Source organism: Rattus norvegicus, chromosome 10, assembly GCF_036323735.1.
Source record: "Rattus norvegicus strain BN/NHsdMcwi chromosome 10, GRCr8, whole genome shotgun sequence".
NCBI lineage: Eukaryota > Metazoa > Chordata > Mammalia > Rodentia > Muridae > Rattus > Rattus norvegicus.
Window position 1 is genome coordinate 55,217,349 of NC_086028.1, and position 21,111 is coordinate 55,238,459.

Sequence of the window (21,111 nt, forward strand, 5' to 3'; positions counted from 1 at the left end):
GGAGTGCGGGAGGCAGTGGTAGAGGGAGGAGGCGGTAGCGGACTGGAGTCTCAACCGCGCCAAGGCGGACACTTCGGTGGAGCGAGGCAGTAGAAACACGGAGCACCCAAGGCAGCACCGGGAATCCCGGCTTAGAGGAGGGGGTCGCCGGACCGAGTGAAGGGGAGGGGGCGATGCTGGAAGCCATGGCGGAGCCCAGTCCCGAAGGTAAGCTCTCCATAGGCACAGAGGACAGGGAGCGGGTGAGGATTCAATGGGCAAAGTTGGAGGTCGAGCCCCGGCACCCAGCAGAGGAGTGCGGGAAAAGGGGTCGGGGCCCTGGCTCTTGAGGTGGAAGGGCGATGAGTTGCGATACCTTGGAGAAAGAGGAGTGGGAGACTGGGTCGGGATAGTTAGACATCAGGCACGGTGTGGATAGTGGTGGTGGGGTGTCTAGGGATAGGCGCTGGAGACCTAGCTTCGGGGACTAAGGGCTGAAAGGCCTCGCTCGGACTGGTTGGCGCTCCGAGACAGAGAGGCTGAGGGAATCTGGTTGCCGGAGAGTAGTTGAGGGAGCACGAAGAGGATTGAGTGAGGGGCCCGGTAGTTGGCCGAGGTGGGGGAGTTTGTGACGGTGTCGCTTGAGCACCTAGTAGTTGCCGCCAGAGATAGCTTGGTGATTGTTGGAGGGGTGGGCAGGTAGTTGTGGAGTGAAGAGAGGGTCTGGGTATTGTCTCCGGTAGAGAGCTCGATACTGAGGGGTAGTTGTGGGGCCAGATAACTGGGAAGCGAGGCTAGCCCGGTACTTGTAGGGGCGGCCGGGCGAGGGGGGGGGGTTAAGACCGGCAACTTGCGCGGGTGGGGGGGTTGGTCGGCTAGGGCAAGAGCTTGCGAGTTGTGGAGTGTATTGGGGGGCAGCGGCGGCGACAGGGGGCCTTCTGTGGAGTGGCTGGATGGTGACCGGGGGCTAGAGTTTAGGGGTCCGTAGCCTAAGGGACTCGCTGAGTACGGGGGCAGGAGGGGGGCGGCCGGAGAAGCTCGGAACTGGGCCCGGGGGCCCGGCGGGGAGCCCGAAGAGCTCGAGACGGGGAGGGAGGGGCTAAAGCCCCGGATGGGGGCGGAGGGACAGCGAAATTGTGGGGAGCGCGGCCGCGGGGTGGGGTGGGGGGGCAGGAGGGGCTGTGTCCGGGCTGCAGCTCTTTGCCTGTCCCGGACGCGAAGTAGTGTCGGGAGTGTGAGCCTGTGTGTGTGTTTTGGGTGGGGGTGAGGGGCGCGCCCGGCCTCGTGTTCGAGTAGAAGCGGCCGGAGGGCGGGGAGCAGTTCAGCGTGGTCATCCTGGACCCTGGGGGCGGGCAGGCGGCGTGTGCGGTCTTGGAGGGCCCAGGGCAGTGGAGCGCGGCCGGCTAGGAACTCTGGGCTCCGGGCGCGTGTGAAGGACGGGGGCGGGCGGTGGCCTGGTCTCGCCCCGGGAGCGGTATGGCGGGGTGGGGCGCCAAGAGAGCCGAGTTGACTGGAGAGGCTGGGAGGGGGCGGGGCGCCGGGCCTCTGGTTGGGGGAAGGGGAGCGCTATAGCGAGGCCCGGGAGGGCGCCGCGCCCAGGCTCCGCCCCTCGGGGCGGAAGGGGGAGCAGGGGCGGGTCCGGCACAGCTGGGGGCTGGCTGGCCTGGCCAGGCGACCTAACAGTGGATGGGATTAGGTCGGGAACTCCAAGGTTTAGAGGTAGGATTTTACACAGACTCTTTTCTAGTGCCTTGACTCAGCTTTTATTGATTTCACAGATCCGCCTCCGACTCTTAAGCCCGAGACTCAGGTGAGCTGTCCCATACCGGTACACTGCCTATTTAGGGGCTGTGGTTTTGGGAGTGCTCCTTTAACAGTCGTGCCTGACTTCCGTGTGATCATATGTGTCTTTCCTTTTAGCCACCGGAGAAGCGGCGGAGAACAATTGAGGATTTCAACAAATTCTGCAGTTTTGTCTTGGCCTATGCTGGTTACATCCCCCCTAGCAAAGGGGTAAGGAACAGGAATGTAGCTGACTTGGGTCAGAGTGAATTACTTTATAGGAAGACCCTACTGTAATATGTGAGACTAAGAAAACTAGAGGCCCTTAGGGCTGTGGTGGGAAAGCTGGTTTGGAGGGATGGAATAACCGCAGTAGTGCTTTGAACTGCAGTAACAAAGATTCGGAGTGTTGGTTAAGATTTTTTAATGGTTTTGAGTGGCTGTTAACTAAGTGTTTCCAGGTAAGTTGGAGGGAGATGAGTGTCCTAGCAAATGAGATACCGAAACACAGTTATCCTGTACAGCTGTGGCCTCGGGGGAAGATACGGTTAGAGCAGCACATGTCAGGTTTGGGGTCGGGAAACTTCTAGTTCCTGGTTTTTGTGCTGGATATGTGGCAGGGCTGAGCTGTCACTAGACTCCGGCTGACCCTAGTCTCTTCCTCCTTTTAAGGAAAGCGATTGGCCAGCTTCTGGCTCTAGCTCTCCATTACGAGGTGAGAGTGCAGCAGACAGTGATGGCTGGGACTCAGCCCCGTCGGACCTTCGAACTATCCAGACTTTTGTTAAGAAAGCAAAATCATCAAAGAGAAGGGCAGCTCAAGCAGGTCCTACCCAGCCAGGACCCCCAAGGTCCACTTTTTCTCGTCTGCAGGCCCCTGATAGTGCTACTCTGCTTGAGAAGATGAAGCTCAAGGACTCTCTGTTTGATCTGGATGGGCCCAAAGTGGCATCTCCACTGTCTCCCACATCGTTGACCTCCCGGCCTCCTGCTGCTCTCACCCCAGTGCCACTGTCCCAGGGGGACCTCTCCCAGCCTCGAAAGAAGGACCGAAAGAATAGAAAGTTGGGACCAGGAGGTGGGGCTGGCTTTGGGGTGCTTCGGAGACCTCGGCCAGCTCCTGGGGATGGGGAAAAACGGTCTCGAATCAAGAAGAGCAAGAAGCGGAAGTTGAAAAAGGCCGACCGGGGGGATAGACTCCCACCTCCTGGCCCTCCTAGGGCTCCTCCCAGTGATACAGACTCTGAAGAGGAGGAGGAAGAGGAAGAAGAGGAAGACGATGAGGAAGAGACGACAGTGGTGGGTGGTGGTGGAGTTCCAGCCCCTGTGCTCCCAACACCCCCTGAAGCCCCCAGGCCCCCTGTTACAGTGCACCCTGAAGGGGCTCCCCCTACTGACAGTGAAGGCAAAGATGCGGGCAGCACAGAAACAAGCCAAGATGGAGATGGCAGCTCCAGTGAAGGAGAGATGCGGGTCATGGATGAGGACATCATGGTAGAATCAGGTGAGAAGGGTAGGGCTGCCCCGGCATGGGAAGCTGGGGTGATGGGCTTGGGGGCTGTTATGAGTTAAGCCTTGAAGCAGAACACTAAACAGACTTTTTTCCCCCCAGGTGATGACTCATGGGATCTGATCACATGTTACTGCAGAAAGCCCTTTGCTGGGCGGCCCATGATCGAGTGCAGCCTCTGTGGGACATGGATCCACCTCTCCTGTGCTAAGATTAAGAAGACCAATGTTCCTGACTTCTTTTATTGCCAGAAATGCAAGGAACTTCGGCCAGAGGCCCGGCGGTTAGGGGGTCTTCCCAAATCTGGAGAACCCTGACGTCACTGTTTAAGGCTGGAACTTCTGACATGGGAACTGAGCCTCAGTCTCCAGCCTTCCCTTGGATTGAGGAAGGTGTCCCCACTTGAGGGCCAGAATTCCCAAGGGAGAGGTGTCCTACCTGCTCCGTGGACTTGAAATTGACCCATTACAATTGGGTTAGGGGAGGCTGGATCTGTAGACAAAAATCTCTGTCCAGTGAACCCTCCACCCTTTTCACTTTCAGGGCCAGGGCTCAAACTGGGCTGTAATGGGATAGTTGTCTATGAAACTGTAGTGTAAATACAGCACTCCCTTCCTCACATTTCTTCTTTCTTCCATTTACTTTCTTCTACACCGGATGTATTTTTAATTTTGGGCTCCCCCATTTGAGCGAGGTTGCTCAAAGGTGGAGAACCAAAGCCTGGTGGAGTGAGGAAGGAAAGCAAAAAAGGTGTCAATTATCACTCGCCTTGTTTTTAATAATATCGGCTGGCTGCTTGTACAGACGGCCTACGTGTTGTAAATAAAGCAGAGTGGGCTCTTGTGTTTTACAGCCCTTGTTGTCCTGTTTGGGGAGGGGATCTTTGGGAAACCTGGTGGAACTTTGGGTAGAGTTGGGGCTGAAGCCCACTCTTAAGTCCAGGGCTGTAATTTCACAGTTGTAGAGGTGGAAAATTTAGGGGCTATGTCTGGCTTGGACTCTAGGAGACCCTGTCTAAAGCCCCTCATCACCACCTTCCACGATAAATCAAATCTCTAAAGGAGAAGCTTTCAGCTCTCTCATCCCAAGTACAGTCTAGGAGCTACCTACACTAAGGGCTTAAGTTGAGATTCTCACTTAACAGCCCATAACTCACGCCCCTCTAATAGTTGCTAACTGAGGTCCCTTGAGCCTCAGATGAGTAAAGCAAAGTGGGGGCCAGTTGCCAGCATTCCAGAGAGTAGAAGCTTGCTAAGGTGCTTGGCGGGGGAGGGGGTGTTACACGTTTTGGGGGCGGAGTCGTCTAGGGCTGAAGACCGTTGCTCAAGGCAGTGGTCACGTGAGTGTCTAGGTGGAGCTTGTAGTAACGTGACATAAGGAAGTCACGTGAAGGACAGTCCGCTGCGCAAAGTGGGCGGGCTTGGGTCACGTGGCATGGGGAGAGGTGGGCGGGGACCTCGGTGCTGCTCGCGACGTCCGTGGTGGTAGTGGCCCTCGTCTGTGGGGTCTAGGTTTTGAGTCTCGCCACACGGCTCTTCTCGATCAGACCGCTGTTCCACGCCATCCTCCTTGGACACGTCTTCCGCACTGGCCCTGCACTGCCGGCGCTAGCGCGTCAGTTTGCGGGTGTGCGCAGGCGCGGCGGGGGCGCCTAGTCCTGTTGGGTGGGCGGCTGAGCCCGGGAGCGCGTGAGCGAGACCATGGCGGGCAGCAGCGCGGGGGGCGGTGGTGTAGGCGAGACGAAGGTGATTTACCATCTGGATGAAGAAGAGACTCCTTACCTGGTGAAGATCCCTGTCCCGGCGGAGCGCATCACGCTCGGCGATTTCAAGAGCGTTTTGCAGCGGCCCGCGGGCGCTAAGTACTTTTTCAAGTCTATGGATCAGGATTTTGGGTAAGCGCGAGGCCTAGACTGAGAAGGACGGTGGGTGTGCTGGTGTGGATTGGGAGATGTTGAGGCCTGTAGTGGAGCATAGCATATTGTACTGTGCTAAGGTAGAAAGCCCATCCCAAGACAAACACGGTTATATTTGGACACATAGAAGAACGGGCTGAATTTTAGCAAACCAGAGGCGAGAAATTTAGGTTGGAAAAATGGGGAACATTGGTTTGTTTGGCCATTCTCTCCCCGTGATTTTAGCCAAAAGGCAAATTAGTGATGCTTGAGTTTATTCTAAGCTGCTGAGGCTAGAATCATCTATCGTTTGGTAAGTTGGTACGCTCTCAGACGTCTGCACATGAGTGTATAGAGATGCTTGTAATTTCTTTTTCTGTTTGCTTGTTTTGATTTGTTCTTTTGTCTTGAGGCAGGGCTTTATTCTTTGTATCCTAGGCTGGTTTCGAACTCACGGAGTTCCTGCCTCAGCCTCCAGAGCTGGAATTAACAGGTGTGAGCCAATATGCTTGGCATGCAGTGTCTTTATGTAGACTGGGCTATAGTGAGACAATTTAGGCTATTAGTTAGGCTTATTAATTAGGTTCCATAGTATTTCGGGACGGTGTAATCCGTAATAATGCGGAGAGAGCTCTACTGGGATATATTAGGCTGTCTTGAAGTAGATTTTTCTAGCAAAGCATGTACTAATCTGGACTCTTCTGGGTTCTTATTTTCTGTTAGGGCCAGAACCTTTTTTTTTCCGGGACCGAGGAGAGTTGGAGGATTTTTTTGTTTGTTTGTTTGTTTGTTTATTTTTTAAAAGATACTTTATATGAAAGTTAGTAGTAGTGTGTACATCTTTAATCCAAGAACTTGGGAAACAGAGGCAGACAGATCTTTGAATTAGAGGACAGCCTGTTCTGCAGAGCTAGCGCCAGGACAGCCAGGACTGCACAAAAAAACCTTGTCTGAAAGCAAAACAAACCAAAGATACTTTATGTTTTTGGGTGTTCTGTATGCATAGTTGTGTACCACACGGCATGCAGTGCTCACCGAATCCAGTAGATGGCATGACATCTCTTAGAACAGGAGTTCGCATATGCTAGCCACTTTGTGTGTGCTGGGAATTGAACTCCAGTCTTCTGCTGAGCCTGTCAGTCTACTGCTAAGCCAGAACTTCCTTCTGTTACTGAAGCTAACTAGAACATACCGCCTTGTCTTGAACTTGTAGCAGTCCTGCCACTACATCTGCATCCAGAATGCTAGAACTAGGTATGTGTGGCAATATGCCTGGTCCAGACCTAGGTTTATTATGTTATAAGACAGGACAAATGGGGACAGATAGGCTGGTGGTACCACTACATCACAGCAGAACGGGGTATTGTAATCAATATTGGTGTAGAGGACTGCTAGTATGGAGACACTGGGGGCTATGCCAGAAAAGATTGGGTTTTGGGGTGATTTGTGATGTTCTGGGTGATCCTGGGCTGGACTGGGACTGTAATTATGGTAGAGTACGGCAGCCTTCTGTTGTTGTAGCTGTTGGGACAGCCTTCTGTGTCTCCTGGCTCAGACTGCATTAGGCTGGGATGTCCTGAGTTTATAAGCAGGGATAGTAGGGTCCTGGGGAGAGAAAGGTGACCTACCACCTGGGTAGGGAAGGGACTTCTTACCTGTGAAAGTCCCTGGGTTGGAGCACATCCCCCTCTGCTACTTGAATAGACTGGACCCTCATTAAAGACTGTTCGACTTTGAGAAAGTGATGCGATCTAGGGAGTTGTCTTGGATTTCCATCAAAGTTCTTCTTTTTACATTATAATTTTGGGCAATTTATTTAGCTTTTGTGCTTTGATTTCTTCATCTGTGGCACGGTGATAATCATAGTGCAGAATGCTTAATTTAGGTGCACAGCACATGGTACATTCTGGGTGACTGGTAATTTTCATTTAGTATTGAGGCTAACTAGTTCATAGACTAGATTATAGTGATAGGAAATTGCTTGCTTTAGAGGAGACAGGGCCATGCCAGGTTGGTTTATGTTAGGAAGAGTTATGCTGAGTAGATCAGTGCTGATAGGGCTGTGTTGTCTTGACAGCAGATGTATTCATGAGGCCTATACTCAAGCCCCCAGAGTATATTAGGTTGGAGTTAATCGGACAGATGTATTTATGTGCCATGCATGCCCAGTACCTCTGAAGTTAGAAGAAAGAAGTCAGATCCCTTGGAACTGGAATTATGGATAGTTGTGAGCCACTAGGTAGGTGCTGGGAACCAAACCTGGGCCTTTTGCTAGAACTGTAAGTGCTTTTTTTTTTTTTTTTTTTTTTTTTTTTTGGTTCTTTTTTTTGGTTCTTTTTTTCGGAGCTGGGGACCGAACCCAGGGCCTTGCGCTTCCTAGGCAAGTGCTCTACCACTGAGCCAATCCTCTAGCCCCCATCCCACCCCCAAGAACTTCTACTTTGAGGGTGAGGTTGTTATTGTGTATATGAAAGAATGGTTTGTGGCTCACATTTCGTCTGTGTTTGCTAATGCTTACAAAGGTGAGGGCTTGTGCGCACACCCAGGACACCTGTGGAATAGAATAGGTATTGACACTTTCTCATGGGTATGAGAAGGAACAAGCCTAGTCCACTGCAGGAACCTGTGGGAGGCTGGGCTTTGGGATTTTTCAGGCTGAGCAGATTGCTTAGTGAGGTGAGGCAGCCGGAAATGGGAAGCCCAGCTTCCTCTATTCGTGGGAGCTTTCCACACATGGGGTATTATTGTTGCATTTAGTGTGTTTGTACCCAGCAAAAGCCACACATTTGGGCAGGTTCTGGATGTGAATTAGAGAGAACTAAAATGCAGAGGAACAGCAGCAGATTACATGAGGACCAGAGGCTTTTATGGGACAGATGTGTAGGACAGAGACGGTTAGGCTGCCTGCCAGCCAGACTCCTAAGTTAGGTATCTGGAGCAGTTGTTGGGAACTGTCCCAGAGGGAATTTGGAGTGGTACTATGAGGTTTGGATCAAATGGGAAGAAGTCTTTTTAGCGGCACTGTGCCTCTACAGATGAGTGGGGGAGGAGGGGGTCTTGGGATAAAATAAGGAGAGTCTGGGATTACTTCACTGTAAAAGCAGAGGAGCCAGGCATGGTGAGGCATGCTAGCCATGCGGCATAGCTAGTTTTGGTGACATATGCCTTTAATACCAGGATGGAGAGGCAGAGGCAGGCAGATCTCTATGAGTTTGAGGCCAACCAGGGATACAGCTCGCTGGCTCTCTCTCTCTCTCTCTCTCTCTCTCTCTCTCTCTCTCAGGGATACAGCTCGCTGGCTCTCTCTCTCTCTCTCTCTCTCTCTCTCACACACACACACACACACACACACACTAACTCTGCTGTGCTTGGACTGGATGGAGATTGGGAGAGACTTGGAATGAGATTCGGAATGGGGGTGACCAGTTTAGCCTTACTAATCCCCTCTCCCTGTTTTTTGAGACAGGGTTTCTTTGTGGCGCCCTGGCTGTCCTGGTACTCTCTCTCTCTGTAAACTAGGCTGGCCTCAAACTCAGGTTACCTACTTCTTCTTCCAGAATGCTGAAATTAAAGGCACGTGCCACCACCATCCAGCTTCTGTGTGTGTGTGTGTGTGTGTGTGTGTGTGTGTGTGTGTGTGTGTGTGTGTGTGTGTGTAAAACCCTGGCTCACTGAGTGCCTCCTGCCTCGGCCTCCCATGTGTTAGAGTTGAAGGTGTACCCTATCACACCTGGCTCTTAGTAATGGCTCTTCTCTCTCTGCAGGGTGGTGAAGGAAGAGATCTCTGACGACAGTGCCCGCCTACCTTGCTTCAATGGAAGGGTTGTCTCCTGGGTAAGGGACTCGTTACCAAGCTGCTTCCAACCTCAGTCTATCTCGGCACACCCCACACACCCCCACCCCCGCATGCTCAGTCACTGGTGGCCCTGGCTTCCCTCTTTTCTACTTGTGGATGCAGTGAGCATTCCTCAGCCTTTTCTTCCTGTAGCCTCGCATACTGGCCCAGGTCTCTGGGACCCTGTTCCCTTTCTTTCTGGTCCTCTTCCTTTACTCTTTTCTCGTAAAGCACTTCCCAGTGGAGCCATGTTTTCTCACTTACACTCCCCTAGCTGGTGTCATCAGAGAGCCCCCAGCCTGAGACAGCGCCCCCTGCCCATGAGTCTCGGACAGAACTGGTTCCTCCACCTCCACCATTACCCCCTTTGCCACCAGAAAGGACCAGTGGCATTGGGGACTCAAGGCCTCCATCCTTCCAGTGAGTCTTTTACGGTTTTGAATCCAGGGGAGGGGAGCGAAGAGGGGAGACTGAGGATCCGGTGCTCTGTCCTTCTGACTTTGGTTGAAACTCTCTCTACCTGTGTAGCCCTAATGTATCCAGTAGCCATGAAAATCTAGAGCCTGAGACAGAAACTGAATCCGTCGTATCACTGAGACGAGACCGACCTAGGAGGAGAGACAGCAGTGAGCATGGCGGTGAGGGGTCAGGCCCTGGAGGCAGGGTAGACTGTGAGCTGGGCAGGGAGGCAAGCCTCAGCATGCCGAGCATGAAGAATGGGAGGCCTGGCTCCTGACACGTTTGTTTATACACAGCTGGTGGCCACAGGCCTGGCGTCCCCTCAAGGCTGGAGCGCCACCTGGCTGGGTATGAGAGCTCTTCCACCCTCATGACCAGCGAACTGGAAAGTACCAGCTTAGGAGATTCAGATGAGGATGACAGCATGAGTAGGTATGGCTTCACACATCTCTCCTCTGCCCGCCCTCGCCCGAGGCGCTCGCCCCTTGTCCTCCCTCCTTCCTAGCCAATCTTCTTGTTTCCTGTGACTCCCTGACCACTTCCACCCCCAAATGCTCTGCTTCTCTCTCAATTGCTATCAGGTTCAGCAGCTCCACTGAGCAGAGCAGTGCCTCCCGCCTCCTCAAGCGCCACCGAAGGCGAAGGAAGCAGCGGCCGCCACGCATGGAGAGGGTGAGGGTTCTTTTGGGAGAAGTAGGCTTTACTTTAGCTGGCCCTCTGACACAGGCTTGTGGCTTATGTCTCTGTTGATGGGGAGCAGTTCACATCTTCCCTGTCTTCTTTCTGCAGACCTCATCCTTCAGCAGTGTCACAGATTCTACAATGTCTCTCAACATCATCACAGTCACACTCAACATGGGTATGGAGGGTCCTGATGGCAGATGGGAAGGAGAGGGTCTCAGGGTTTCTGGGGCTCAGTCCCCTCATATGGCCTCCCTCCACAGAGAAATACAACTTCCTGGGTATCTCCATTGTGGGCCAAAGTAACGAGCGTGGTGACGGAGGCATCTATATAGGCTCCATCATGAAAGGGGGAGCGGTGGCTGCAGATGGGCGGATCGAGCCTGGAGACATGCTTTTGCAGGTGTGTTGACTGGCAGCTGGCTTGGGCAGAGGCTCTGCCTGTTGCACACTGCCTGTGACCCACTGCCCTTCCTTGCAGGTAAACGACATGAACTTTGAGAACATGAGCAATGACGATGCTGTGCGGGTGCTGAGAGACATTGTACACAAGCCAGGGTAAGTCTGTGCTGCGTCTGCTCCTTAGGCCTCGACATTGTACACAGACTATGTTACTCCAGGCAGAGTTGGGCTTTCTAAGCTTGGGACAGCCTGATTTACATAGTGAGTTCCAGACCAGCTAGGTCTACATAGTGGAGAAAAAAAACAACAAAAAACCAGTGCTATAGAGATGGCTCAGGGGTTAAGAGCACTGACTGCTTTTCTAAAGGTCTTAAGATCAAATCCCAGCAACCACATGGTGGTTCACAACCATCTGTAATGGGATCTGATGCCCTCTTCTGATGTGTGTGAAGATAGCTATAGTGTACTCGTATACATAAGATAAATAAGTCTTTAAAAACAAAACAAAAAACCTCCCAAAATTGCAAATCTCGATGGCATGTCACTTCAAACTAAAGCATGAAACAGGTGTGGGTGAGTACCTCAGAAAAGGCCACCCACTGTGTGCTCCTTTCCACTCCCACCCTCCTCACTGACGGTAATTACCGTCTTGGCTTCTTTGGTCAAGAAAACCTTTAATGGTTTTCCACCCATGCCTGAGTCCTGGAACAAGATGGTGTGGTGTTACCTGTTTGAGGCTTCCTGTGAATGAGCTGTACAGCGTGTGCTCCATTGTTTCACGCAGCAGTGTCTTTAACTTCTGAGTGTAGGTGAGTCATCCACACTGTGGAGGCCTTCACCCTCACACTCTCAAGCCCAGTTGTGAGAGCTCCTTTCTTCTCCACCTTTATGTCCTCAGTCCTCCAACCATCAGGCCACGGGCTTCCGGAGGCCTCTACTGAACTGGTCTTCTGTTCCCCACAGCCCCATCGTGCTCACCGTGGCCAAGTGTTGGGATCCCTCTCCCCAGGCCTACTTCACCCTCCCCCGAAGTGAGTGATGCCTTGAAGTTAAGAGATCTGGGGAGCCTGGGCACGCGCCTCAAACTTGTAATCCTGGCATTTGGGAGGCTAAGACGGGGTCTCTAGAAGTTTGAGGCCAGCCTAGGACTGTATAGTGAGTTCCAGTCTACCCTGAGCTACAGAGCGAAACCCTGTCTCAACCAAACAAGAACAAAAAGATTAGAAGAGCCAGAAGTTGTAGAGAATGGGTTCAGGAGGGCCAAGGGAGGGAGGAGGGACAGGAGTCTTAATTCTGGAACAGATAGGACTAGTTTTCTCTGATTGAGCAGTGATCATCTTGGTCATTATTTTACTTTATTTTGTACCAGATGAGCCCATACAGCCAATTGATCCAGCTGCCTGGGTGTCCCATTCAGCTGCGCTAACCGGTGCCTTCCCTGCTTACCCCGGCTCTTCATCTATGAGCACTATCACATCTGGCTCCTCTCTGCCTGATGGTGAGCCTCTCCCCTCCCCGACCTCCCCATGGGAGTGCACCTTTCTTGAGTTCTCTGTTGTCTCTTCTGTCAGGCTGTGAAGGCCGGGGTCTCTCTGTCCACATGGACATGGCCTCTGTGACCAAGGCCATGGCAGCCCCAGAGTCTGGGCTTGAAGTCCGGGACCGCATGTGGCTCAAGATCACCATCCCAAACGCCTTTCTAGGTATTCCCAGGCCTTGAGCAATGTGGCATGGGAAGGAGGGAGGAGTTGGGAGGAGAATCTGACCTCTCGGCACTGTGTTTGATCCCAGGCTCGGATGTGGTAGACTGGCTGTATCACCATGTGGAAGGCTTTCCTGAGCGCCGGGAGGCCCGCAAGTACGCCAGTGGGCTGTTGAAGGCGGGACTCATCCGGCACACTGTCAACAAGATTACTTTCTCTGAGCAGTGCTACTATGTTTTCGGGGACCTCAGTGGTGGCTGCGAGAGTTGTAAGTCAGCAGATCTGGCTGTGGGATAGCAGATTGGCAGCCAGCCCTAGGCTGGTCTATGCCCCTGTACTGCTGAATAAGCGAGGTACCAGAGCTGTATCCCCAAGGAAGGAATGCTTCCTTGTGAGTCTCACAGAGGCATTTTTGGGCTAGTGGCGATCGCCCTGGTTGTGTCTGCAAGGGCAGCAGGGTTTCCTGTCCTAAGCCATCAGAATCTCTTTGGCTTCTCTATTCTGGGGAAATGGCCCCTGGTTTCTCTGTCCTCAGGAGTCCTGGCCTCCTCAAGCAGGGACCTCTCTTTCATTTCCTTCCAGACCTAGTTAACCTGTCTCTGAATGACAACGATGGTTCCAGTGGGGCTTCAGACCAGGATACTCTGGCTCCTCTTCCTGGAGCTACTCCCTGGCCCCTGCTGCCTACCTTCTCCTACCAATACCCAGCCCCGCACCCCTACAGCCCACAGCCTCCGCCCTATCATGAGCTTTCGTCCTACAGCTATGGCGGAGGCAGTGCCAGCAGCCAGCACAGTGAGGGTAAGTTACCAATACAGCCAGAGAAAGAGGGCACAAGTAGAGGGGTTCAGGGAGGAGAGGCAAGAGCAGGGCATGGGTCCAGGGCTGAACTTCATTTCCCTCATTCCCTCCCCCTTCCAACAGGGAGCCGGAGCAGTGGGTCAACAAGAAGTGATGGGGGGGCCGGGCGCACAGGGAGGCCTGAGGAACGGGCCCCTGAGTCAAAGTCTGGCAGTGGCAGTGAGTCTGAACTCTCCAGCCGGGGAGGCAGCCTTCGGCGGGGTGGGGAACCTGGTGGGACTGGTGATGGTGGACCCCCTCCATCCAGGGGCTCAGCAGGTGGTACTCCTAACCTCCGAGCTCTCCCAGGCCTCCATCCCTATGGACCTCCACCTGGCATGGCTCTCCCCTATAACCCCATGATGGTAGTCATGATGCCTCCACCCCCACCCCCTGTCTCGACAGCAGTACAGCCCCCTGGTGCCCCTCCAGTCAGAGACCTGGGCTCTGTGCCCCCAGAACTGACAGCTAGCCGTCAGAGCTTCCACATGGCCATGGGCAACCCCAGTGAGTTTTTTGTAGATGTTATGTAGGACCCATCTTGAGGCCACATTGGGTCTGTGCCCTTGGCCTGGTAAGTTTCAACTTGGTGCTCTTCTTAGTGCCTGGGCTCAGCCTGGTGGCTGGTGCCTACCAAAACGTTTTTTGCCACTGTGACTCTCACCAGCAGTGCCTGGTCCTTCCCCTTCCTCAGGGGTAGATGGGGACCTTTGGTTATTTTTAGCTTTATTTTTTATAAGCTTTTTGGGGGGTTAAAATAGACTTTCTTATATTTGGGGGAGTATTTTTTTAAATAGACAGTTCTTCTTTTATATGGAGAGTCCCTTCATATACACTTTCCTAGGTCCCTTCTAAGCCCAGAATATGACCACCACCTCCAGTTGTTAGTCAGCTTCATGGCCAGGGTGGGTGGTGGTCAGTGGTACCCTGGGAAGAGGAAGGGTTGGGCTGGGTACCCTAGACAGCAGTCCAAGGAGGCTGATGGTGTGTTGGGGACTGTGTAGCTGCCTTTGTTACTCTATTTATTTTAGTCACTTGTATAAAACACCAAATAAAGCAAATAGAGGCAACTCCCCAAGCCTCTGGGTCCTTTCTTTGGGAGGCAGGCAGTGGAGAGGAGGGACTTGGTAGAAAATTTATTGTTCTTAAGGCAGTAAGTACTCCAGTGCCCCCATGAAGGGGGCCTGTGTTTGGCATAGAAGAAGGCACACGACTGTGCTAGGGCCTGATTAGGAGTCTTCAGACTCTAAGGGGGTTACTGGTGACCAGGCCACCATTCTCCACCATGGCCTTGGAGATACTTCTGAAGTTACGAAAGAGCTCCTGCTGCTGAGGGTTGGACTGAAGGCTGGCCATGTTTTCTCGAATCCGTGTTGCAGCCTGGGGAGAGGGAAGAAGAGGGTCAGGCCTATGTCCTGAGTGCCCACCTGTACTGGGTGGCTCCAAGGCTCACCTCAATGCACCAACTATCACAGAGCATTTTCTCATGCTGTGCTGTCGGGTAGCCCTCACTCAGGGATCTTGAGGCTCTGTAAGAAAACAGGAGGTTAAAATAATACTGAGTCATGGTGCTGGCCCAGCTACTCTGGCTCAAACCCGCCGAGCTTCCCACTCTGTCTTCTTACCTGGAGAGAACCACCACCATGGCGTAGAGGTCAATGGCTCCATCTGCCAGTCGCTGCAGCAGGAACTGTTCATCTGTCAGGTAGATGAGGGTGGGGGTATCAGTCTGAGGGAGGGACTGAGGGAGGTAAGGGGGTTGCAGAGCTCACTCACTGACAATCCCTTTCTTGTGCTTCATCAGCTTCGCCTCCACTACAGTGGCAAATTGTTCCAGAGCCTGCACTGCCTGAAGAGACAGAGTCACAAAGCTCAGGAGAGGACGGCAGCGCACCGGCACAGCCTCAGGCTCTAAGACTCACTTACCAGTTCACCACTGCGACTCAACTCTGGGTGGACAATTCCCGAGAGACTCAGACCACTGCCAATCCCTGTCCGCCTGAGAGGAGATAGAAGAGGGACTGATCACTTGCTGCATACCGTCTTGTCTCCCCCGGCCCTGGCCCCTGCGCTTACCGCCTCAGCTGTTTGCTTGCTTCTCCTATGAGGAGGCCAACATTTCCAAGAGGATTCTTTAGGGCATTACCAAGTCCCGTGAGTTCCTTTCCTTTGTCCTGTGGGGGAGGAGGGTCCGGCAGTGAGTACTCAGTGTCCTTCACAGTTCTTTCCCTGAGTCCCTTCCTCTTACCATGCAGCCTTGTAGAGCCACAAACAGTCGAAGAATGTCATTTGTCCCTTCAAAGATCCGGAAGATTCGAATATCTCGGAGCACACGCTCTACCCCTGGTTCCTGGCACACGGGAAGACACACAGACCTCAGAGATGTGCCTGTCTGCGCTGAGCAGATGCCCTTGCTGAGGAATACTCTACCTTCATGAAGCCCATGCCCCCCATTATCTGGATGCACTCATCTGTCACTTTCCAGGCCGCCTCCTGAGGACAGAAGCAGAGAAGTTTATTTTTTGGAGCTGAGGTCCTAAACTGGACTCTGCCCTCCATAATGCCTGGGTCCTCACCGAGCCAAAGATTTTGCTGATGGCAGCTTCTATCTGGAAGTCTTTGAATCCCTGGTCCATGTTGGCACTCAGCATGTAAGCCATGGACTGAGGGGGCATGGTTGGAACATGGGAAAGAAAACAGGAAAAGCTGCATCAGATAGAATGGTTACTACTCAAGCCTTCAAGACCAGCTCTGATCTACTCCCCCAACCTTGAATTCACTTTAACTCCCTGGTCCAATATTTGAGGTCCTCTGATTTGGTAAATCAGGGGCTTCGAGGCTTCAAGCTTTTTAAAGGGGTGTATTAAAATTAGTGTTTGGTACATCTGGGAAGCACTAGGCAGAGCAGCACAACTCTCCAGAAGCCGAACTGACTATGCCTCCTCGCATCCCCTAGGGCATTGGTGTAAAGCTGGAGACCCACTGCCCCAGGTGCTGCTGGGGGTTGTAGTCTGACCCAACTGTGAAGAAAGCCTTAGGTCTCCAGAGAAGGAGCACAGGAGGCCCTTACCTCAGTCACATACTGCAGAATAGCCATCCGAGCCAGCTTTTCCTGGATCACCCCAAAGTTGTGAATTTTGTCCCCAAACTGGGTACGGTTAGTAGCATGATCAACCTGAAAGAAGGCACACGTCACCCACTGTGGTTCTGCAGTCTCCATTTGGACGGGCTGGAGACCTAACTATGCTGACATGTGAGTGCATGCATGTGTCCAGGCTCCAAGGAAGGGTATCAGAGACGGGCAAAGGGCGGTTCCTCCAGGCTGGCTAGAGGCTGAGCTGGGACTCACCGCCTTGGCAATGATGGCTTTCATGGTGCCTGCTAGGGTTGCAGCCATCCCAAATCTTCCGTTGTTGAGGATGTTGACAGCAACCTTGAAGCCATCTCCCACTTCTCCTAGCACATTCTCTGCTGGCACCTTGACTCCATCAAAGTACACCTCTGATGTGTTAGATGCCTTGATGCCCATCTTCTTTTCGGGGAGCCCACTGAAAAGGCAGGGCAGGAAAGTTGAGGTGTGAACAGGTTGCTGTGGGGGAAAATGGCCTTTTCAGTTCTCATGATCAGGGGAGAACTTCCCAGACTATAAAAAGAACACAGGCACTGCCCAGGTGCCCAGAGGGCTACAGATATCTAGCTATGACCTGTTACCTGGTGTTCCCCCAGGGAAACAAAGGGCTCTTACAGAGATAGCCCCAGTGTGGCCTGTAATGACTGTTTGAGAGCCCAGTGCTGTCACCTTGATTCTGCTGTATTGCCCCCACACACTCACTTGGTAACCCCTCCAAAGCTCCCTGATTCTGTTGTATTTGCCTATACATACTCACTGGGTAACCCCTCCAAAGCTCCGTTCCACTACGAAAGCTGTGATCTTCTCTTTCACGGCCCCCGTGGCTGCATCTTTAATTGGCGTTTTGGCAAAGACAGTGAAAATGTCTGCCAGACCCCCATTACTGTGGAAGAATGAGGTGATTAGTACAGGGCTCAGGGCAGCAGGGTCAGGACATGAGGCTGAAGGGAAGAAGAGGAAGATTGCCTGATCCAGATCTTGCTTCCGTTGAGAGTATAATACTTTCCACAGGGGCTAGGTACAGCTGAGCTTCGGATAGAGGCCACATCGGACCCGCTCGAGGGCTCAGTCAGGCAGAAAGCCGCCAAAGCCTGCCCTGTGGGGAGAGAACTGCTTCACTGGGGATCGTGACCATTAAAGTCGCCCCCCTGTCATGCCCCCAGGTGGTTCCTTGTAACACCATGAGCAGTGTCACACTTCTTACCCCTAGGTTTCTTAAGGCTACCTTACCGGATGCCACTCTGGGGAGGTATTTTTCCTTCTGGGCCTTTGTGCCATAGAGCAAGATGCCTTTGAAACCGATGCTCTGATGGGCTCCCAGGGTAACGCTAACACCAAGGTCATGCATGCCCACAATCTCTGCCAAGCGAGCGTACTGGAGAGAAAGGAGGCATCAGTGATTGTAGCTGGCTGCGTTGAACTTGCCCTCAACAAAGAATGGGCAACAACAGCGGAGGCTGGCCTGGGCTGTCTAGTGAAGTGGGGTCACAAAGGGCACAGGGAGACTGGTGACGTAGCTCAAAGGTAGGCTGCTTCCTTAGCATGCATGGGGCCCTTTCTCCTAAGGAGCAGGGACATCAGAGGTCTTAGATGACTTTCTTTTTCCCTTCTTGTTGAGACAGTCTCATTTTGGAGTTCCAGCTAGCCTGAAACTTAATGGTTTTTGATTTTTTCCCTAGACTGGCTTTCACTGTGTGGAGCCCTGACTGTCCGGAAACTCCTCTGTAGACCAGGCGGCCTTAAACTTGGATCCGCCTGCCTCTGCCTCTGTTCTGGGATTAAAGGTGTGCACCACCATGCCCAGCTGCCCTTGGTCTTAATGGGAAGGTTGCCTACTGTAATGGGAAGTTTGCCTACTGTGTTGTTTCACAGTCCCTCAAGACTTGGAAACTAGGGTTAGGTCCATGGTCCTAGTCGGCTGCACACAGATCATGCTTCAGGGGAAGATGTGTAAACAGCTGAGAACTGGGGCAGGCACACAGTACCTCTGGCAACTTGCTTGGCCCTAGTGGTGAGTCTGTCAAAGCTGGAGCAATGTGGGATTAGTTAATAAGGGGGAGCCTCTCACCTGGGTATTAGAGAGGCCCAAACCACCCAGCTCGCTGGGTACTTGCAGACCAAATGCCCCCAGTTCTTTGAGTCCCTGCAAAGTGTCCTCCTCCACCTTCTCCAAGGAGTCATTCTTGGCAGGGTCATTCACTTCCTGGGCAAGGAATAGGATCTCACATTCAGAGGCTGCATTGAGCTCCTTAACATCTGCCTACCCCGCTGTGCTCATTCCTTACTTCAAAGAACCGGGCCACTGGTCCCACCAGCTCTTTGAGAAATTGTGTCTGTTCTTCATTGAGCACTGCAGGGTGGGAAAGAACAGACTAGTCAGGCAGGGAGAGCTACTCTGCCCACACTGCCACTGACTAAGCCTTTACTTACCAGATGGGTATGGGAACACCTGGTCGGTGGTAAGCTGGCCTTTGAACATTCCCACAGCAAAAGACTTAGATTCCTGGGTGAGAAAGGAAAGACTTAGAGGTCACTGCTTGGTGTGAGTCTACTCCTGGTTTATAAGTGTCAATCCAATTTCCAGTCACTTACCGCCCTGGCAGGTTTTTCTCTGGTGGAAGCATCAGAGGAGAGGGTCTCTGGCTTTTCCAGAACTGCCTGGAGGAAGGGGCAGATGAGTTAGGCTGGAGATGGGTCTTAAAAGGCGGGCACGGGGAAGCGCTAGCTCTAGGAAGTGTGCGTTCAGTGTCTTTTCCCTTACTTTCTCACTAGGGCACCCTGGCTTGCCCTTTCCCCTACTTTCGGTGACAGAGCTGTCCCCAGGTGGCTGGGACCAGGAGAGAGACGCCTGTCGGTCGCAGGCAAGTGGGAGCTGGTAACTCCCATCTCTACGACCCTCTTCACCCGCTGTCACTTACCTGAGTGGCCTCACTGGCATAAAGTCGCTGGGCAGAGGTAGGCCGGGGTTGTCCCTGAAGCGCAGCAGACCGCGAGCTGTAAGGAGTCGGGGTTCAGTTCTGCCCCGGTTCCCGGACCCACTCTCCCCCTGCTATATACGGACCTTCGGGCCCCCAGCCGCAGCAGTTGTCGCCCCACACTCGGGGTCATCCGGGCCGACTGCATCTCCAAAGCCGCCGCTGAAGCCTTGACCACTGACCTCTTCTCCCGTCTCGCCTGCCCAAAGGTTGTGTATCTGGGCCCTGACTCATGCTCCACAATGCACTGCGTGGTAGGGGCGTGGTCTCTGGTCTCGATGCATGGTGGGAGCTGAAGTTCCGGCGTGTACCAGGTCCCTGTATTCTACTTGACCTAGGGTGATCCATCTTCAAGCGATCCGTTTTCTTCCCCAAACTTTTTAGAGCCGCTGGACTAAACGAAAGTCTTATCCACTAAGAAAGGGAAGAAATTAGATGAGAGCAAGGAAGAAGAGTTTGAGCGACTACAGCCAGAGGGATGGAGGTAGACTTGAGGGAGGACTTTCTAGCTAAAGTTAAAAAAAGCGAGGTAGGGTAAATGTCAGATGCAGAGACCTGGATTATTCGGAAAATCTCGCCTTCAAATAAAGAGGGGCGTGAGATGGCAGACTTAAGCTGGGGTATGCTCTATGCAAATTTTGGGACCTAGGAGATTTTGTCATCTCAAAACACTTCTAAAAGCACGTAGTAGGAGTAGTAGGAGTCTCTAGTCTCTCATGGACTTTGGGAGATACTAAATCATGATCACCATTAATTTGAGGCCATATAGATCCTGCTAAAGTAAAAACTCAAAATACATGAGTCTTGAGAAATGTATACTTTTTTTAAAAAAAAAAGAACTTTATGTGGGTCTATATATAAGCATGCACACATGGGTGCAGTGTCTATAGAGATAGGAAGCCATGGAGCTGGAGTTCAGTTGTGGGTCTCCCGATGTGGCTGCTGAGAACAGAACTCAGATCCTCTGGAAGAACAATATGCATTTAAAAAAATGTTTTAAAGTGTTACTTTAAATTTTTTATGTATGAGTGCTTATAATATATGATATAGATATAGATATCAACTGGAGTTACAGTTAGTTGTGCATTGCCATGTATGTGGGCACTGGAAACTGAACACAGGTCCTCTGTCTGAGAGCAACAAACGCTCTGAATTGCTGAGCCATCTTTTGAGCCTGGTCTAAAAGTTTGTTCATGTGTGTGTGTGCACTCAAATAAGCCCTTATGAGAAGGCAACTTTCAATAGTTCTCTCCACCTTTATGTGGGTCCCTGATGTCAGGCTTGACAACAAGTTCATTTACCCAGTGAGCCATGTCACACCCACTCCCCACCCTGTCCCCCCTGTCCCCTTCTCAATATGGTCAGGTCTGGGAAGGAAAAGCTGAATTCTGAATTGTTGGGACTACCTTAGATAGAATCATCTCCCCCCACTCTCAGAAAAGTTGCTAAATTATGCCAGATTTTTGGGGAGGCACACTATGTGAGCAAGGTGTCACCTGATGACCTGGGGAAGAACGGAGCCATGACCTGCTTGTCTACACTACAACTGCTTAGGGTGAAGACAGCTCAGCTTCAATCCTGGCGGATTAGGGAGATTAAATGGAGAGAAGAGAGATGTCCCAGAGACCAAGAGGTGAAAAACGGGTCTTTGAAGGGGAGAGATCTAGGTCCGTGATGGGGGCCCAGGGGCTCCTTCTCTTGCTGAATCTTTCCATAGGGTCCAGAAAGAGAGGACAAAGGCTGGGAAAACCTTAGATGATTAAGTATGTGAGTGGCTTGGTCTCCATCCTTTGTCACTTGCTTTTTACCAGCTCCCAGGTCAGCCCTCTGGCTCCTGGCCCCGCCACTATTGCGGTGGGCACCTCCCCTCCTCACAGTGCTGCACAGTGACCTCTTCCAGGCCTTGCTGGGTGAGTAATGC

General features: G+C 52.4%; 3 protein-coding genes and 1 non-coding gene across 12 annotated transcripts; 3 read left to right on the top strand and 1 right to left on the bottom strand.

Moving 5' to 3' along the window:
* The first annotated feature begins 2 nt into the window (after nucleotides 1-2).
* On the top strand, nucleotides 3-4,123 carry Phf23 (PHD finger protein 23). Of its 7 annotated transcripts, none has more exons than NM_001399559.1 (5): nucleotides 3-207; nucleotides 1,758-1,789; nucleotides 1,900-1,992; nucleotides 2,434-3,265; nucleotides 3,374-4,123. In NM_001399559.1, exons 1-5 carry the CDS (start codon nucleotides 174-176, stop codon nucleotides 3,586-3,588), a joined length of 1,206 nt encoding a protein of 401 aa, NP_001386488.1. In that variant the 5' UTR covers nucleotides 3-173; the 3' UTR covers nucleotides 3,589-4,123. The 7 variants fall into 7 exon arrangements, with proteins under 7 accessions (NP_001386488.1, NP_001004272.1, NP_001386489.1 ...); NM_001004272.2 differs by having other exon boundaries at nucleotides 2,635-3,265; NM_001399560.1 differs by lacking the exon at nucleotides 3-207 and adding an exon at nucleotides 1,145-1,223.
* A 773-nt stretch (nucleotides 4,124-4,896) lies between these two features.
* Dvl2 (dishevelled segment polarity protein 2) lies at nucleotides 4,897-14,158 on the top strand. Of its 2 annotated transcripts, none has more exons than XM_006246715.5 (15): nucleotides 4,897-5,165; nucleotides 8,930-8,999; nucleotides 9,275-9,420; nucleotides 9,529-9,626; nucleotides 9,756-9,891; nucleotides 10,041-10,131; nucleotides 10,249-10,318; nucleotides 10,404-10,543; nucleotides 10,622-10,698; nucleotides 11,506-11,573; nucleotides 11,912-12,040; nucleotides 12,114-12,245; nucleotides 12,334-12,513; nucleotides 12,828-13,046; nucleotides 13,170-14,158. In XM_006246715.5, exons 1-15 carry the CDS (start codon nucleotides 4,972-4,974, stop codon nucleotides 13,616-13,618), a joined length of 2,199 nt encoding a protein of 732 aa, XP_006246777.1. In that variant the 5' UTR covers nucleotides 4,897-4,971; the 3' UTR covers nucleotides 13,619-14,158. The 2 variants fall into 2 exon arrangements, with proteins under 2 accessions (XP_006246777.1, NP_001165527.1); NM_001172056.1 differs by having other exon boundaries at nucleotides 4,938-5,165; nucleotides 9,529-9,638.
* A 51-nt stretch (nucleotides 14,159-14,209) lies between these two features.
* Nucleotides 14,210-19,438, bottom strand: Acadvl (acyl-CoA dehydrogenase, very long chain). Of its 2 annotated transcripts, NM_012891.2 has the most exon segments (20): nucleotides 14,210-14,465; nucleotides 14,539-14,614; nucleotides 14,711-14,783; nucleotides 14,862-14,934; nucleotides 15,012-15,084; nucleotides 15,162-15,259; nucleotides 15,334-15,435; nucleotides 15,516-15,578; nucleotides 15,662-15,748; nucleotides 16,156-16,260; nucleotides 16,435-16,633; nucleotides 16,973-17,098; nucleotides 17,182-17,311; nucleotides 17,446-17,590; nucleotides 18,284-18,418; nucleotides 18,501-18,565; nucleotides 18,646-18,718; nucleotides 18,808-18,873; nucleotides 19,134-19,209; nucleotides 19,277-19,357. In NM_012891.2, coding segments are annotated over 20 exon segments (1,968 nt in total). In that variant the 5' UTR covers nucleotides 19,339-19,357; the 3' UTR covers nucleotides 14,210-14,324.
* On the top strand, nucleotides 16,015-16,097 carry Mir324 (microRNA 324). The gene has a single exon (NR_031771.1). It is a non-coding gene; the product is annotated as a microRNA 324 (primary transcript).
* Nucleotides 19,439-21,111: the final 1,673 nt, after the last annotated feature.

What these genes read in the sequence shown, in the direction of transcription:
- Dvl2 (NM_001172056.1), top strand. Translation starts at nt 4,972, where the DNA reads ATGGCGGGCAGCAGCGCGGGGGGCGGTGGTGTAGGCGAGACGAAGGTG. An exon ending in ATGGAAGGGTTGTCTCCTGG is followed by an intron (nt 9,000 to 9,274) that starts GTAAGGGACTCG and finishes ACACTCCCCTAG; the next exon opens with CTGGTGTCATCAGAGAGCCC. An exon ending in TCAAGGCCTCCATCCTTCCA is followed by an intron (nt 9,421 to 9,528) that starts GTGAGTCTTTTA and finishes CTACCTGTGTAG; the next exon opens with CCCTAATGTATCCAGTAGCC.
- Phf23 (NM_001399559.1), top strand. Translation starts at nt 174, where the DNA reads ATGCTGGAAGCCATGGCGGAGCCCAGTCCCGAAG. An exon ending in ACATCCCCCCTAGCAAAGGG is followed by an intron (nt 1,993 to 2,433) that starts GTAAGGAACAGG and finishes CCTCCTTTTAAG; the next exon opens with GAAAGCGATTGGCCAGCTTC. An exon ending in GGACATCATGGTAGAATCAG is followed by an intron (nt 3,266 to 3,373) that starts GTGAGAAGGGTA and finishes TTTTCCCCCCAG; the next exon opens with GTGATGACTCATGGGATCTG.
- Acadvl (XM_063268458.1), bottom strand. Translation starts at nt 19,338, where the DNA reads ATGCAGTCGGCCCGGATGACCCCGAGTGTGGGGCGACAACTGCTGCGG. An exon ending in GGTGTTCCCATACCCATCTG is followed by an intron (nt 18,566 to 18,645) that starts GTAAGTAAAGGC and finishes CCCACCCTGCAG; the next exon opens with TGCTCAATGAAGAACAGACA. An exon ending in TGGGCCTCTCTAATACCCAG is followed by an intron (nt 17,591 to 18,283) that starts GTGAGAGGCTCC and finishes CTTTCTCTCCAG; the next exon opens with TACGCTCGCTTGGCAGAGAT.